At 43.4% G+C, this 18,819-nt stretch overlaps 1 protein-coding gene across 1 annotated transcript in view; it reads right to left on the bottom strand.

The window, feature by feature from the left end:
• ZNF704 (zinc finger protein 704) overlaps nt 1-9,280 on the bottom strand; it is a 238,932-nt gene extending 229,652 nt beyond the window's left edge. The window contains exon 1 of the mRNA XM_059166147.1: nt 8,291-9,280. Within this exon, the coding sequence (XP_059022130.1) occupies nt 8,291-8,821 (531 nt within the window). The 5' untranslated portion in view covers nt 8,822-9,280. The remainder of the gene's footprint in view (nt 1-8,290) is intronic.
• Between the last annotated feature and the right edge of the window lie 9,539 nt (nt 9,281-18,819).

Below are 18,819 nucleotides of genomic sequence, written 5' to 3'. Positions count from 1 at the left end.
TGAAATAAAGAGAAATTTGTAATAGTCACAATAACTGTGGGATTTGAGATCCTTGAGGAAAATTTTACAAAAGATTCCTTTCTGAAAGCGTAAAGGAAATAAGCTGCCATCCATATCAAATTTCAGGAGCTCTTTGGGTCATTTTCAATAATAATAGGCAACGACAAGACAATATTATCCCAATTTCATAGATGCTAACACTGAAGCATAGAGACATTAAACAACCTGATAAGCCATGCAACTATTAAGGGGAGATGGTAGAATTTGAACCCAGAGTCTGTTGTATCCCTTCTGGATCTACAGAGAAGTAACAGTGGGGTGAGGGGCAGCCAGCAGGATCACCTGCTTTGACTCAAGCCTGTTCTCTCCCATGTCACTAATGAGCCCACAATGAAGGTCAGTCACACTAATGGACTATAATTATTCTGTCTGCAGGTTTTATAAAATCATATTTCAAGGCACACAGCCTCTTTAAAAATGGGGTTTAATTTAAAATGTTGCAGCACTTTCAACATTCACTTATTTTGACGAGCCATCCCCAATTAGTCTGAATCAAGGAGATTTTACTTTCACTTAACCTTCCATTATGACAAGAACTTAAGGAAAGCAAGTGTGTCACTGGTAACTGTTGGGCATAGCGTCAAGATAACACACTCTAAGTTAGTCCTCACAGAGCAACAGACAAGCAGGATCCTTTTATTCTCTTTGTACCTCAAGGCCCCACGGAGTTCTACAGGATAAACATACCCCTTTTGTATGTTATTGCAAACTTTTTACCCTGAAAGTACAGACCTGCCTTCAAAACTCAAGTTGAGCCTCTTTCCCCTGTATATAAACCGTAACACTGGATTTTCTAAAACAGTATTCTCAATGAAGTGTAAAAATTTAATCACTCTAATTCTACTGCATGTATCTCAGTTATATCCTGTTCCGCTTTGTCCAGTTAGTAAGAACAACCCAAGGTTATTTGCCAGATTCAGTGATTTTAAACTCATGCTTAGACTAGCTACTCAGAAATCACCTCCTGGCCAAACCATAACATCTTCTTCATACAGATTGTTTGGCTATAATTGTTTTAGGGTATATATCAAAATTACATCCATTGTGGTAGCCAAATAAGGTCTCTCAGTAGATCTAATCTTGGTGTTAGGGATAAGGAGGGAAAAGGAATTAGAACTTCTTTATAGACAATCTGGCAGGAATTTATTAGACTTTGGGCTCCCTGAAGGTAGGTCTTATCATCCACTGTGGGAATGAGGTAAAGGAGCATGGACAAGCAAACCAAAGGAAGTCATCCTTCTTTCAATGATACGGATTTGGATGGGCTAGAAGGCTGGTTATGAGAGCCTCGGAATATTCTCAAATATTTCAGAAATCCTAATGGAAACTATACATTTACCGTAAAATGAGATTGCACAGGGCAACTGAAAGGTCAAGTTTCTTCTACTTTACCACACTTGGTCGCTGTGAGAAGACCAGCTGTTCTATGTAGGTCAGAAGGTAGGGACGAAAATGCTCCCATGCTTCTCCTCTCCGAGCCCTTCTTGGATGGAAGACACAGTAATCTGACCGGGCCAGACTTACAAATGAATGGGGTCTCTATATTTTAAGAAATCAAACACACACAGGGCTGTAGGTTTCTGTCTGACTCCTTGCAAAGAGGTGGGATAAGAAGACTGGGGGTAAGGCTTGACTTCTCACTTTTCCTCCTCTTTCTTCTAATGCTTCCATAGTCAACTGGTAGTAAAATTGTGGTGGAGGAGGCAAGGTCCCATTTGAGGGCTGAGTACACATGTCCGTTGGAAACTGCACAGAGGACTGGCCTGGGCAGGATTCCCAGGAGGGGCGGGGGCTGCCCATCCTATCACATGCTACCACAGCCACAGTGAGGCCACCTCTACCTGAGGCACTTTATCTAGGAGGAACATTCTAAAAATAGAAGTCGATAAGCAGTGACAGACCACTTCAGAAAGCTGTGACTTCTCTAGCCACAGTTCTGAGGCAGTGAACTGCAGAACATTCTGAGGCCCAAGAAACTAATCCAGAAAGGAGGGACTTTGGGTTGGCAGACCAGGGTGCTAATCCTGGCCCCACCAAACTTGCTAAGCAACCCTCTCAGGACAAGGCATTCCACCTTTCATGGTCTCGGTGCCTTCAGTGGTCAAACGAGGGTATTGGATTACTAGATAATCTCTGTTTCCCTTCCAACTCCAGCAGTCTACATTTCAGTGAATGACAACTTTGTCTGGTATCTTAAGCACATGCCTTTCCCTTGAGCCAAGACAGACCATTTGCAAGACACATGCTTGTTAGCAAATTGGAATTCAGTGTTTGCTGCACAGACCCTGCCAAAGGATTCTTAAAGTCATCTGATATTCAAGATATAGTCTAATAGATGAGTTAACCATCCCTGAAGAGCTGGCACATAGAAAGCAGACTCCATTCAATTAATATTTATTGAGCACCCAAAGTGGTAACTTAGACATATATTATCTCATTTAAAAGTCTTTCTTCACAGTTTTTCAAAAGATGCAATTTTGATAGAAGCACTAGCAGTCTTCCATGTTCAGTGTTTTCTTAAGTGTATTATGCCACTAAATTATCAATCCCTTCAGATGCTTCCATTCTTTTTTTTTTTTTAAGATTTTATTTATTTAGTCAGAGAGAGAGAGAGAGAGAGCACAGGCAGACAGAGTGGCAGGCAGAGTCAGAGGGAGAAGCAGGCTCCCCGTGGAGCAAGGAGCCTGATGTGGGACTCGATCCCAGGACGCCGGGATCATGACCTGAGCCGAAGGCAGCTGCTTAACCAACTGAGCCACCCAGGCGTCCCCAGATGCTTCCATTCTTATCCTTACACTAATATACAGCATCCCAGAGCACAACCCTTGGCCTTATCATCTCTACTCCTACTATTTTGTTTCATTGAATAACAACTTACTAGGGAATCCTTCCTCCATTCGGCAGTGTTCTTGTATTTTTTAAATTAAACTCTGGATAAGGATATTGTTTACTATTCTACTTAGTATTTCTTATATAGGAGCCCCTAGGAGGTTCACATTTTGAGGGGAGTGGAAGGTAGAATCTTGCCACTGCAGATAAATATGTAAGCCTCCTTTGATCAGGAATTGAAAACTGTAATACGAAGTTTCTCTTGTTATCTCATTTAAAGTCTAAATTAGTGTCCATTATAACAATTGAGCAATATATCCCAGATACTTCAAAGCATCTAATCCTCAACCTCCTTAGCCATCACTAGTCCTCCTGGAAGTAAATGGGCAAGTAAATTATGGGAAATTCCAGTATAGTGACTAAAAGCACAGGCCATGGATACGAACCTGTGGCTACACCATGTCAGGTGTGGTATTTCACTTCTGAGTCAGTGTCCTCAGTTGTGGAGAATGGGGTCATACTGATTACCAAGTCATCGTTTCTAATGAGATCCTCCTTCACACAAAGCATTTACTATAGTTATTGGCTCATAAATATTTGGCAAATATGCATTTGAATGCATACAAATGATATTTTGGAATCCAAACGGCCCTGCATTTTATTCCCATTCTTTTATTGACTTTATTGGTTAACTCTTTGTTTTCTCCAATCCATTGATCTATGGCCTTTTCACTATCCCTCACCGCTCCCCCCCGCCCCGTCCTTACTTCTCTTAAATCCGATAGCCCATCATTAGAATCACAGCTGTGCCAACTTCCTCAACAATATGTTCTTCTCTTTCTTTCCATTGCTCACCCACCTGGCAAAACCCTATCCCTACTGAATCCTGCTGTCTACGTTGTCTGCAAAGAAACAGTATAGTATAAGGCATATGGGTGGTAGCACTGGAGTTCAGCTTTCCAGGGTTCAAACACCTGCTCTGCCACCCAATACCTGTATATCGTTAAGTTGCTTATCACTTCCATAAAATGAGGATTATAGTAATAATGCCTGACTCCTGAATATTTAATAAGGTTGGAATGACAGTATACACTTGGACTTGTACTGACCATAGTAGGCACTCAATAAACGTTATTTATTATTATTGTTCCATGCGTGAGTCAGTGGAATGAATCTGGAAAAAAATCACATACCTAGACAGGCTGCTTGCACCATAAATGGAAAACCATTGACATCAGATTGTCCCTGATACTATCTGGAAACTCTACTGCTTTCTCAGTATGTTTGCTCTCCTACTCTCCCACAGCACTGTGTCATGCCTTCAACTCTTACTTCAACTCTCCTCCACTCTCAGCTGATGGCCCCCCACCACCCCCCTGCTGCATGGGGAAAATAGAAGCCATAGACAAATACTACGTCACCTGACTGTCATCCAATATACAACTGCCCACATCTGGGCCTGTCTTCTCCACCTTCTCTTTAATTCAGTGGAAGAAAGTTTCCTTGCTTCTGTCAAAGGCCAACCCCTGTACTTGGGTTACAGATCTCCTCCACTGTGACTTTCCCAAGAATTTTCCTCACCCTCCTCCGAGGCGTGTGTGTGTGTGTGTGTATAAATATATATATCTCCTGAAAATCTTCCATTAAGTGGAACTCATAACCCACTCCAAACAATAGAATATAGCAAAAATGATGGAGTATTGTTCCTGTTATTAGAGGGAATTAATTATATGAGACTTTAACTTGCTAAGACAGGCGCTAAGATTCCCCTTGCTGGCTTGATGAAGTAAGAGGTCATGTTGTGGAAGCACAAGTAACAGGGGAGCAGAGGTGGGGGAAAGTGTATTTTGGAGCTGAGGGCAACCTTCAGGCAAAAGCCAGCAAGAAGCTGGGACCCTCAGACCTAGATGCAGGAGAATGAATTCTGCTCACAACCTCAATACACCTGTAGGTGCGTTCTTCCCCAGTTAGGACTTCTGATAAAAAAACAGCTGGTTTAACACCTTGATTGCAACCATGTGAGACTCAGCAACAGACCAGTTAAGTGGAACCTCGACTCCTAACCCACAGACTACTGCAAGCCAAAAAGTCTGTAGTAATTTGGTACACAGCAGTAGAAAATGAAGGCATCTGCCAGACGCACCAGAAAATTCCCATAATGCTATAGTACCTAGAGTCTACTGTATCCTATCTTTAAAAAAAAAAAAAAATCTAGACTATATGCCCTCTAGGTATTCCCCCTTCTCTCTGCTCTTTTCCAACAAAACTTGTTAAAATAGTTTTTCATGTCTCACTATGTCCTCAACTCCCATTCACTGCTCTGCCCGCTGTATTTACATCACTGTCTTCACATTCTTTTGTCAAGAATACTGATACGTTTCACATTATTTCATCTAAGTGGATACGTCTCTATGCTTATCTTATTCAACATCCCAGTAGTATTTAACACAGCTCACCACTCTCTACCTTTAGGATGATTTCCTCCCTTGGCTTACAGGACTTTCATTCTCTAGTTTTCCTTCGACTTGTCTGGCTGCTGCTTCAAGTCCAGCTTTGCTGGCTTCTCCTCCTACACCCAAACTTGAACAAGGCTGTGCCCAAGTCTGGCTCACGGCTCTCCTCTCTGGACCTACTGCACTCCCTTCCTGGTCCCCAGCTTTAAATGATTATCAACATGCTGCTGACTCCCTGATTTTTCTCTCTAGCCCTGACCTCTTCCCCCAGCTCCACAACCTACAGCCAGCTGCTTAATTACATTCCCATTTACATGCCTAATTGTCATCTCAGACTTAACACGTCCAGGAAGAACACTTGATTTTTTCTTCACAAAAATCTGTTGTGTCCCCAGTTTTCCCAATCTCAGCAAATGGCACATTCAGAAAACCTTTACAGTGGGGCTTCTCACTCCTTTACCATCCTCCCCTAATCCATCAGCAAGTCCTTACACGTCAATCTTCACAACAGATCCTGAATTTGTCTCCTCCTTTCTAACTCCATTCCTGTCAGCCTAGTCTAAGCTGCCCTCCGCTCCCACCTTGGTTACAGCAACAACCGCCTAACGGTCTCCCTGATTCTCCTTGCTGTCATCTACAATCCATACAACAGCAATTTTTTTTTTTTGAGTATACAAATCACCTTGTATGCCTTTACAGCCTAAGACTTCCCAAAGACTTCATATTCTACTTCGAAAAGCCCACGAAGCCCTAGGTTGCTGGCTCCTACCTGCCTCGTTGACAGAGCTCCTACCTCCCAAGTTCTAGCCATCCTCATCTCTTTATCCCTCCCACCTCAGGATTTTGGCAATTGTTATTCCTTCCAATGGACAGATCTTCCCAAACTACATGTCTCAGGTCTCAGATCAAATGTCCCCTCCTAAGGGAGGTCTACCCCATAGTAGCCTTCTCTTCTTCCTCCTAGACTCTTACAATCTCAAGCACCACACTTATTTGTTTGATTATTGCTATGACTCCTCCTACTAGGCTTGAGCATCTGGAAGGTGCCCACTGCTATGTTCTAGAATAGCACCTGGCACCCAGGAGATGCTCAATAAATATTTGAATAAATGAATGCATACGTATATTCAGAAGTTGTTGATATTTTATATGCATTAGAATAAAATGATCTGCTATATTCCATTAGAAAATCTCTTCAGATCCAGTGTCAAGATGTCATTCAAGCAGTAAAAAGTGAAAAGAATTATACCTCAAACTATTCAATACATACATTACTAAAAAGCTGTGGGCCCAAGAAATGTTATGAAATGAAACCGATTTTTTAAAAAAGTTAACAGAAATCTGTTTGGAGATGTGAATAATCTTTTTTGATAATGTGAATTACCACACCCTGTTATCCTGTTTCTATAGGTTTGATTTTTTTTTTCCCTACATTGGGTTTACTTTGAATCACACAGCATAAATTATGATTTTTCTGTCACAAACTATAAGCCACAAGACATATTTTCAGTATTGCTGGAAAAAAACACTAAGGAATCACTGCTCTCCTTACTCAGTATCACTGATGCCATGTGACTTAATTCTAAACCCAGTTATATCTTGTAGCCATACAATGAAGGCTTTTTAGCAGACGGTGGTAATGAGAGTGCTCTCGGTTTGGATTCCAACACGCAACTGTCAAAAAATATCATCCCCAATGACTACTTCCTGAAAATTTCTCACTCCTAGAGCTGGTACTTCCAGGGTGGTCTAGGAAAGAAATTTGTGCCTATGTCTATTCTGGGGATTTTCTAAATGCTGATGTTTAGCATTTCTTTGGAATTGCAATTTCATGCTTTGAGGAGTTTTTTCCTTTTCCCCAAGCCCCAGGAGATAAACAGTCTCTATTAAGCTCACTTGTTTATGTATTTTTTTTTCTTCCTGATATACCACTATCCTCTGAAAATTCCAGTAAATAGTTGATTTTAAGAACCGCTTTCGAGAAAAAGCACTAACTTCATCGCCTACCACTTGCTGCCCTCAAAACTTCTTAGCAACATACACTGTGCATGAACCTCAACGTGGTTTGCTTTGTCCAATCGCATGCCTGAAAGCCCAGCCAGTCAGTTGTGTAATAATAAACCCCTTATCTCCTGAAGATACACAAACGGAAAGATCTCCCAGTGCTTCAGTGCACAAGAGACTTCACTAGAATTCTCAGCAGAAACTCACATCCATTTTAAATGCCAAATAACCTCCACTTTTCCCGATTTCCTCCCCCCCCCCCTCAAATCTGCAATTCTGAGGAGGGGGAAAAAAACCCAAATGCTAAACAATGTCGAGTTTAAAGAGGGGAGTTGGGGGGGGGGGGCCGCGGGCATTCCCAAAAGCTGCCAGCAAAATGCATTTAGAAACCAAGGGCTTGGTTTCTCGCTTTGGGTTTAGAGGTTGCCTTACAAACATCTGTGATGGAAACTCATCAACAATTGTTCTTGGATGAAGAAGGGATTGAAAGGTTGACAAGAGAAGCTGCTTGCTAGTTTCAGTAAGCATGACTAGCCCTCAAAAATAGGGAGGACACTCCTGCTTCCTCTGCGAAGAATAAAATCTCACCCCCTCTTACCTCGCGCGTCCCCACCGGGCGCAAACCCGCGCCTACGTCGTCCCATCTCCAAGTTCCCCACCTCGCCAGGGAGAAGTGTCCTTTCCCTGCACCCACGCGAGACAACAAACCCGACCCGGCCTTTGAGGAATGGGGCAGCGACCGCCTCGGAAAGGTGCTGGGGGCCCGAGGTGTGAGCTCATCAGTTTCCTCGCTCCGCCGCCGGCGCCGCCTGACACACCCCTCCCGGCCCGGCCTCCACCGGTCGCCAGTCCCCGGCCTCAGCCCGCGCCTCGCCCGGGGGCCCGGGCCCGTCTCTCTCCCGGGGCTGGCGGGTCCCGCGCGCGCCGCCGTGCCCAGCACGCACCTTCAACGCGCCCCGGGCCGGGCCCTTGGGGACCGCACGGCCGGGGCCGAGGGGCATGAAGCGCTCCTCGCTGTCCTCCTCGTCGTCGTCGCCGTCCACCACCTCGACGACCACCTCCTCGTCTTCGTCTTCCTCGTCGTCATCCTCCTCCTCCGCGCCCCCTCGGGGCTTCTCCTCCACCCGCCCGAGCCCCCTCCGCCGCCTGCTCCCGCCTTCCTCGTCCTCGTCTTCCTCCCCCAGAAGCAGCAGCACAGGCGACGAGGCGGCGGCGGCCCCGGCGGCCCGAGGGGGGCCGGTCCCGGCGCTGCGCGGTGGCGGCAGCGGCGGCCTCCAGCTCTCCGGGGCCGGGGCCGGAGCCAGGGCCGGGGCCGGGGCCGGGGCCGGGGCTGGGGCCGCGGCCGGGCCCGGGCCGAGCGGTGGGAGGCCGGGCAAGGTGCCTTCCCTGGCAGGCGCGGGTCCGGGCGCCTGCAACGCGGCGCCCCCCCGGCGGCTGCCCAGGCTGGAGCGCTTGGCTAGACGCCGCGCCTGCATGCCTGACCGCGGGCTGCCAGCCGCGGCGCGGAGCCGGAGAGTTTGTCACCTCCTCCTCCTCCTCCTCTTCCTCCCCCGGGCGGCCGCTGTGGTCGCAGGCGCCCCGGGCGCGGGGCTGCGGGAGGTTGCGGGGGACTGCGGGAGCCGCCTCCCCGGGCTTGTGGCTGCCACTGGCTGCAGAGGCGCGGGCGCCGCCTTCGCTGGACCGGCCCGCGGGGACGCCGGCGGCCGGCGGCTACGGCGGGGCGGCGCGGCGGCCGCGGGCGGGGGTGGGTGTGAGCGAGCGGCGCGCTGCCGCCTCCGCCGCCGCCGCCGCCGCCGCTACCGCCCCGGAGCCGCGGGCCGCGCTGCGCTCCATGCGGCCGGCGGCCGGGCCCGCGCGCGCCTCTCCCGGCCCGCTGCGCCCGCGCGGTCCTGGCCTACAGCTGCCGTCCCTCCGCGCGAGCTGTTTGTGTTGTGTGTTTTCCACCACCGCCCCCCTCTTCGCGAGCCATTCCTCGCAGCTCTCCGGTCCCCCCGTTCAGACAAAACCCGGACTGGATTTATTTCCCCTACCCTCAGCCTCCGCAAATCTGCTGCTTCTCAGCATTTGGCCCAGACGTTGGGGCCAACGCTACCCCGCAGCAGATTATTCCTCCTGCAGGGTGGGCGGAAGACTTTGCTGGAAGTAGGGTTGTTGGTCAAACTCAGACATCGAAGGAAGAGATTTGCCGCAGGTCATTTTCCTGGTCTCTGCGGGGCTTGCGACTACTCTTGACCTTAGGTGAAACCGGAGAGGTGTATCAGTCTGAGATTTGGGTCCGCTTCCTAATAGGAAACATGAGACTCCTTTGCGTTTTCGACGTGCTGGTTCATGACATTGCCTGCCAGTCTGCAGCCTCTTTGACGGCACCGTTGTAGGCCCTGCCCATTGAGCTCTCTGGGCGATATGCTAACTCTGTCTTTTCAGCTTTCTGGTCTGCGTGTTTACCTTAAGTGCCTGATGATAATAAGGGCTACCGTCCTAGAAGCTTCCAGCTCTAACCACTCAGTACTTAGACTGAACTGCCATATCAGGGCCTTCAGAGAAACCAGCTGGGGCCAACGTTCAAGATAGCCTGAGTTTGTCATTTTTAAGAACTAATCTGAAGTAAGAGCCTGGAAATCAAGCACATAACCATATAACTAATGACACTGTCACTTTCTCAGGATTCCTAGGAGCCATAAAGAAAAGTCATGTGCTACCATTTGGGATTAGGATAGATAGGATACCAGACTCTTTACAAACAAATCATTTGCCAAATTCCATCTTTGTAGATGAGGTCTGAAGAGGCTCTAACTCACCAAATGTTCTGGCAGGTGCCTCCCTGAGGCCAGTGTAAAAGACGTCCTCACCCTCAGCTTTCTTTCACTGTAATTATTGTAGATTTAACATCATGTGCCCTGTTAGACACTTGAAGGGAGCTCATTAAATGCTCACTTATGGTGTCTTCCAACTGTTGAACATTTCCACTGGGATGATGACAAAGATTCTAAAATGAACTTTTTGTTCTCCCTGAATCAGATTAGCTTCCTGAATATACCTATTTCAGGTAATGACATTCTCATATAATCAGTCAGGCCCAAAATAGCGGTATCATTTTAACTCCCTTCTCTCCTTTATCCCTAGAGGCAGTTGCCCACAAGTCCAATCCATTGTTCTTTCTGAAATGCCTCTTGCATCCACCCCTTTTTTTCCATTTCCAAAGTTCCTACGTATTTCATGACTTCAAAAGCGAAAGTATCTAACAGAGCTTTCTACACCCAATTTCTCAGGACACACCCCCTCCTTGACCCCCTCCAGACGCCACCACCAGACGCACCTTCCCCAAACTCTATTTAGATTTGAGCATTTCCTGGTTGAACTTTTCATTGGTAATTATTCCATTCAAGAATTCAGAGAGAGAAAATAGTTTGAGCATTTTAACAGATGGGTGTGCTTGATCAAAGCATAGAACGGCAGGGGCCAGCCAAGAAGTGAACTAATCAGTATTAGTGAGTGTTTCCAAAGAATAAAGAAGGGTCACTGAAGTGGCTTCATCCGAAATGCAAGAAATTTACCTTGGTAGTTGGGAGATGATTTGAGAGAGAGGCAGTGAGGTTTTTCTCTAACCAGGAAGAAAAAAGATCAGGGATAAGAGGTTGGCTGACAGGTATGGTAAGGGTAATAGGAGGGAACAAAGCTGTGAGACAAGTGGGCTAGTGGAGCCAGTGGTCTCAGGAGCCAGAGTGTCTGGGTTTGAATCCTGGCTCTAGAACTTACCAGCTATATGCCTTTACTCATCACCCCTCTGTGCCTCAGTTTCCTCGTCTATAAAATGGGGATAATAGTAGCACCTACCTAATAATAAGGTTCTTTTGTAGGATAATGAGTTAATGTGTGCAATCATCTCAGATGAGTACCTAGCACTACGAAGGTCTATGTAAAAGTTCATTATATTAAATATATTGATAGCAATATATAAACACAATGGCTTGGGTTACTCTCAAAGAATAACAAGGTAGCTCTCTGTAGTAAACTAAGAGCTGTCAATAACTAGCAGAATCATGCTTTTAAAGCCTGACTACATCTTACCAAGGGGCTATGGTCTGGCCAAGGATAAAGCTTTTTATGTCTGAAATTGCCATAGATGAAAGAAAGTAAATGTTTTCCTGAGAACTGAGCAGAAAAACAGAGTTAAGTCAGTGAGTGATTGTATTTGTGGATTAGTAGAAGAGGTGCTGATTTACACCATTGTACTTCTCTCAAAATTGCTATATACGCTTTGAAATCAGCTTGTTCTTTCTCTCAGGACACCTCCACAGAGCTCATACGCATCCATTCCCTGGCCCCGTTGGGCCTGAGAGACTGCCCTCTGAATGGGAGAAAAAGATTGGTCTTAATATTGGGAGCATTAAGTGCAGCTAATGTCACAAAAGCAATTTGGCTCAATCTAGGTTTTAAGGGATGAGAAGGATCTAGATGGGCAGGGAAAGCTGCGTTGTGCAGGCCACGGAAGACCAACCTCATGAAATAAGGGGACCTTTAGTGGGAAGTAAAATCAAATTACCTAATTCATCAGGAATCAAGAAATATCTCATGATGTAAGCCCATGACGCCCTGGGCTCATGGACTCAGAAATCAAAGCATATCTCACCGTGCCAAGCAAATGGGGAGGAGTCATTGCTGCTTTGTCCCCCATGTTCTCTAAACATAACACATTTTTACTTTCCAAAACTAGGACTGCTTCTCACTGAGGATGAGGCGCGTCTCTCAGTCATAGGAAAAGAAGACACGTCTTCCAGACAATCTGATTTAACATATCATCAGATGAAACATTCCATCATTCTTTCAATATGTATTTATTGAGCCCTGCTGAGTGCCAGGCTCTGTTCCGGGCATTGGTGTGCAGCAGTGAAAAAAATAACCATCAGTGGGGAGGAAAGTAGACAATAACCAAAGAAAACAAATGAATTGTATGGTTTCACAGATCCAATAATGCTATAAAGAAAAATTAAGCAGAGGAGGGGGTAAAGAGTGCTAAAAGTTTGACATAAAGATATGAATAATATTTAATATGTTTAATTTCTTATTAAATGATAATTATATTTATAATCATATATAATTATATTTATTATGATTTATTTTATGTATTCACTATACATAATATTTCATATATATTGAACATAAACAAGTGTATTAAAACCAACATAAGAATAACATGGAGAACAATGTAAAATTTGAATGAGAAATTGCAGCAGCAGCTGTCTCAAGCATTACACTGAACTCCGTCTTCTTAACCTTGGTTGGGATCCATTCTCTGTATCCGGGGTGCTTCAGTCAAACAGCGTGAGAAGCATTGATGAGGAGCACTGAGAATGGGCTTTGCAGTAAAAAAACATTCCATAACCACAGAACAACTTGCTGCCTCATGCCTGTTTTCTTATAATTCTTAAACCTTTGAGTTCTGAGCCCCAATGATACCCAGAGCATTTAAAAAAAAAAAAAGTATCCGTAAAACCATAGCAAAAAAAAAAAAAAAAAAAAAAAAAAAAAAAAAAAAAAAAAAAAAAAAAATCAGGCTATTTGACATTCTGTTCAATTTTTTATAATTCAGTCTTCAAAAATACAATAATCATGCTCCCCAAATCAAATTTGGCTATCCATTGAGGCAGACCCATAACCACGGCAGAAATGCAACAGACTTTTACTCATCAGCAGCAGCTCTTTTGTGTCTTTGTCAACCTTCAGTCATGGGATTCCTTGTGAATGGTAACTCCTTCTAAAAAGTTATTTTAAAACTAAAAGTAAAATTTTGCCCTTTAAACAGTTTATACAGGCTCCCTGCTCGGCGGGAAGGCTGCTTCTCCCTCTCCTGCTTCCCCTGTTTGTGCTCCCTCTATCTCTGTGTCTCTCTCTGTCAAATAAATAAAATCTTTAAAAAAATTTTTAAACAGTTTATAAAAGTAAGATTAGGTTAGTTTTTCCACACTTCTGGGAAACTTAAAAATGACTTCAGATGATGACTGTCATCCTGCCATATGAAAAACAGATTAAGGCTAAAAGAATCACTCATTTATTACAACCTTAGGCTGAAAGCCTGTGTAAGTCAAGCATAAACCTCCACCCAGAGAAATGTTTCTTCCATGAGCAATTAAGTTAAGCTCTCTTTAACAACACAATGTACTTTCAACATGGTTCTTTAAAATACCTCACAGAGTCTTGAATTCTTTTAAGCAAGTACAAAAATGATAGAATAACTGTCTTTTTAAATGTAACATATATTTGCTATTTTGGGGTGTTTGTGGTGTGTGTGTGTGATCTCATATTGTCATCTCATATGGGCACTTTAAACCATGGAAAGGACACAGGGCCGGTGTCCCAGAGGCTTGAGTCCAAATCCTGTTCTGGGGATTCCTACTATGGGACACAAGTTAAATCCCCTAATCTCTGCAGGGTTCACAACTCTAAGATGAATGAATTGTATTCTTTCAGGTCTTCTGACTCTTGAGTTCTATGATGTGACATTGACCTGGAGTCCATTTTATAATTAAGCCAAATGCCCATTATTAAAATCTACAAATGGAGTCTGATATATATGCCTACAAAGGTATGTACATATGTTTATTTTTACATGTATATATGTTTGTTTATTTATAGACATCTCTTCAAAGCTAGTTTGAGGTGCTGTACCTTGGGACCACAACCTGTTTCTATCAACATCACCCTTGATTTCAGGGCCCATTCCTGCTTTTCTGGAAATGCAAAAATTATGAAATTGTGCATAGACTTGCTACCATCTTCTGTCACTAGCTCTCTCTTTGGTAATAAGAAGCTCTAATGGCTATAAACCAAGTAGTTTCTCTTTTATGTTATTCGTATCTGTGTCCCTTTCTACAAAGTAAGGATTGCTTTAGTCTAAATGCGTGTTTACTTCCTGCTAATGATATTTTCATATCTCTGAAGCTTTTCTCTCATCTTCTTTTTTTCCTATAGTTTTAAAAAAATTTTTCACCCAGGCCCCTTCTGGTACTAGTAACTGAAATCCTAGTTACCTTAAAGAAAAAAAATGAAAAACAAAAAAGTGGCCGGGGGGGCAGGAAGAGATTTATCAGTCCAGGTAACTCAACTGGGAATGAGTCTGAGCTTGGGGAAAATTAGATCGCGGGCTTACGTGATGTGTGGTCCTGTCTCTCTGCCTCTATCTTTCCCTGAGTGTGTGTCATTTGTTTCATTATCTGGTCAGCTAGAACCGGGTCTATCGGCAGCTCTGGCCACATACGTGTCAGCCTTGTGACCTTGGCCAGGGAAGCTCTTTGCCATATGCAGCGGTTAGGGAAATCCCAGGGAAGGGATTTCCGGAGCCCACATATGTGGCCAATGGTGGAATGTTGTGATTGAAGGCCTTCATCAGACACCAGGAGAGAGGAGGAAAAGGATGACTACTGTCCTGGGCAGAAAGAAAAACATAAAAGCCATCATGTGTTAACAAATATAACCAACACTATCTAAAATCTGAAACCTAGAAACAATTACATGGAAGAAAAATCACATCTAATCTCCCAACCCAAAGACAACTCTGTTCCTGTTTTAATACAATTTTTTTCTATGCATCATTTTGTTTGTTTGTTTCATATTGTTTTCCTACCTGGTTTTATAATGGGAGATTTTTCCTCACACATTGCAGTATAACTTGTAGATGGATTATGAGCTGGTAGGAAAAAATAAATCATGATAATATTACAAGAAAACGTGCATAAATATTTTTATGATCTCTGGAAAATGACAGGCATTGTAAAAAAGATACCAAGTCAGAACCATAGCAAAAAGCTGAAAAATTTGACCACAAAAAATAACGTAAACCTTATGACAATGTCCCTATTAAAAAGTTTTAAAACTGGGGCGCCTGGGTGGCTCAGTGGGTTAGGACCTCTGCCTTCGGCTCAGGTCATGATCCCAGGGTCCTGGGATCGAGCCTCAGGTCGGGCTCTCTGCTCCGCAGGGAGCCTGCTTCCTCCTCTCTCTCTCTGCCTGCCTCTCTGCCTACTTGGATTTCTCTCTGTCAAATAAATAAAATAAAAAAAAAAAAGTTTTAAAATAAGTGAAAGATGATTAGAAAACATTTTAAATGTAAAACCAGGAATTAGTATCTAGTAAAATACAACTAACTATATCATTAAAACAATTAGATATACTATTCACCTATCAGACAGGTAGAAACGTTAAAGCTTTGATAATACACAGTGTTACCAAGACTATGGAGAAACAGGGACTTGTGCATACTGTTGCAGTATGGACCGGAAGTCCAAAACACACTTTTCATTGAAAGCCAGTGATCCACTTCTTGCTATGTATCTTGAAGTAACAGTGGTACATGAGCACAAAGGAGCACAGAGAGACGTGTTGCAGCACCGGTTTTAATAGCAAAATATTGAAAACACATAAATATTCAGCCATAGGAGAATTGTTTAAAAAGAAGCCTTTGACAATGTGTGAACCACTATGCAGCCGCCAAAAAGAGAGAGGGAAGTCTCTGCCCTAAAGGGCAGGCGCTCAAATTTCAAAGTGAAAAGGGCAAGGTATAAAATAATATTTAAATGTGATCTCATTTGTGCGTAAAGCAAAACCACATAAGTATGCTATCTGCTCCTACAGATGGTAGGATTTCAGATGGAAAAGTGGGTAGATGGATATGAGTGTCCGAAGGATATCTTCCAACCTCTAGGAGGTGAACTGGGGGGAGGGAAGAGGCCAAAGGGGTCTCCCACTTTCTGTATTTTTGGCTTAAATGTATTCAAATGACTTGAAAATGTATTTGAATATCACATAGCTCACTTTCAAATAATGAGTAAAAACTGTTCATAGCATGATTTTTACTACGGAATTTTCTGTCAAGCCACTGTGCCATGATTTCACCATGTCTTGGTATCTGAGGTAGGGTGCCATCAATGTTTGTACAGAAAGTATGATACATCTTTTGGGTTCTCTCTTTAGAAGCAGAGCCAGAAGTGGAATTAGTGGTCAAAGCGCGTGCGCATTTTCTTGCTACATTTTACTAGATGGCTTTCTGACGAGTTGCCCTGAGTTCCATTCTGACAACCATGAGGAAGTGGCTGGTTTCCTGCACTGGCCCTTGCTTTGATCATACCGCACTCTTTCCATCTTTCTTTCTCTTTGTTACTTTGATAAATGTTCCATCAAACCTCATTTTGTTTTAATTTATTTCTTTGATCATTAATGAAGAAAAGTATTTCCCCATGTGTTCAAGTTTTATTTCCCCTTCTGCGAATTCTTTTCTTATCCTTTGCCCATATGCCTGCAAGAGTCTGGATATTCCTTCCCACTTGTATGAACTCTCCATATTCAATATCCTATTGTCATATTTTTTGCAAATACTTCTCTAGTATTTTGCAAATATTTGTCATATTTTTTGCAAATGTTGCTCTAAATTTCTTCCTGTTATCTTTCCCAAAGCTTTAGATTCATTCACGAGTTCTTCCTTCCCTTTTTTTGCTGATTTTATTTACAAATTCTTATCACTGTTTCCTCCCAAATTTTGAACTCATAGCCTCTGTTAGACTTCATCTCTTATCATATTCCTTCAAGTTGTATTTTCTTTATAAAAAATTTTTTTGCAACAAATCTTCATTTTAATTTTGTTTATATGCTTCTCCAACATAATAATTTCCTTATGCTAGAGGATGTGCTATTGCTGGGATGAATTCTTAAAATTAAATTTTCAGATTTGATTATCATTTACGGAGTTATTGATTACATGCTCTCCCGCCTGTACTTTAATTAAAATCTCTTGCTTGATCTTTCCTCTTAATTGAAATATTCCTAAGTTTAAATCAGCATCATCACCACCATAATATCTCTAATAAAAAAATGCTTTTCGAAGTCTTAAATCCTACCTCTTTAACATTTTTAACATTAACACAAGTGTAAGCACAAAATATTTCATCTGCTAGCGCATTCTGCAATAACAGAAGTGGTCTCTACTTGCCATGTACAATAGGGCACGCACTCCCCACAGGTAGTGATGAAACACTTGAAATGTGGCTAGTATGAACGAGGAACTAGACTTTTAACTGTATTAAGTTTTAATTAAGTTTAGTAACTACATGTAGCTAGTGGCTATGTTACTGGACATTGCAGGCTCAGACATACATTTATTTATTTATTTATTTATTTGAGAGTGAGAACAGATGGGGGTGGGGCAGAAGGAGATGGAGAAGCAGACTCCCCACTGAGCAAGGAGCCTGAGGTGGGGCTCCATCCTAGGACCCCATGATCATGACCTGAGCAGACACTTAACTGCCTGGCAGGCTCCCACCTTTTAAGGGTTGTTTTCTACTTTTCATGTTCATTTTTAGGTGAACCTGCCTGAGCTAATTAAGGACACGGAAATCAAACTCAGGATACTTTACTGCAAATCCAAAATCAATACTACCATGTTTTCTCATCTACCTACCTAATTTCAAAGACCCAATATTTTTGAATCATTAGCTTTAATTTAGCAGTTCTCATTTATGACCTTCATCGGGCTTTCAATTAGGCTATTTTCAGGTTTGAGGGTTGTGGCATGTCAAAAGCTCCTACTTCCTCCCCTCTGCCTCCAGTACTATTTTTATCTACACCAATTTGGTTCCAGTGTTTGTTATTTTATTCTCAAATTATTCCAGGGGAAGGAGGACCTGAGTTAACCGCAGCAACCTATAGTAAGAGTCTGGAAAGCTGTAAAATATAATGGAGACGTTAGCACCTGCTGATATAAATGCCCCTGGGATTTCGGAAATGCTCATTGTAAATTTCTTTTCCATGTTGTTATTGTTATGTCTGTTAATGTGGGGGAAGAAAATGAGAGACAGAATTTTATAAAGCATCTAAAAATTCCTCAGTGCCCACCACATAGTACGAGGGCATAGAATTTTCCGGAAACCGCCGTAGGTGTGAGGACTGCCCATCTGACCAGCGTGCAGGGAAGGAGCGGGGAGGGCAGGGGGTGCGGAAGAGCAGCCTCGCCATCTTCCACACCTTTCACTCTGGATAGAAAGGTTACTCGCAATTTTCTTCTCATCTCCGTCGAAGCAATGCTGGAGCTGCCTGTCCCACCACCTTCTATTCACAAACCCCACTATCCCCATGCCCCTGGTCGCGCCATCTGTTTACCTAGTCACTGCCACTCCTAACGCTTCATGTCTTGCTTCCTCTTGCCACATGGCAGGCAAAGCGGACTTCCAAGACCGTTGGCTTAAACTGAAATTTCAAACAAAACCTAGTGCAAATACTGTTGTTTCTCACTGCTTTCCTGAGGTTGAGAAGAGGGAAGAGAAGAAAACCTGAAGAGCAACAGAAAAGGAAGGAGAAGAAAGAGGAGGAGACAAGAAAGGTGAGCCACAAGAAAATATAAGAATAGTCTTGGCTCTTCTGTGATTTACTGTTTATGGAAGAATCCACACACAAAACGTTTTCTGCTTTTTAGCCAAAGTGCATCCTC

The sequence above is a fragment of the Mustela lutreola genome, chromosome 3, assembly GCF_030435805.1.
Source record: "Mustela lutreola isolate mMusLut2 chromosome 3, mMusLut2.pri, whole genome shotgun sequence".
Classification (NCBI taxonomy): domain Eukaryota; kingdom Metazoa; phylum Chordata; class Mammalia; order Carnivora; family Mustelidae; genus Mustela; species Mustela lutreola.
The sequence above is the reverse complement of the archived record's forward strand: the minus strand, read 5'-3'. Positions and strand labels throughout refer to the sequence as shown.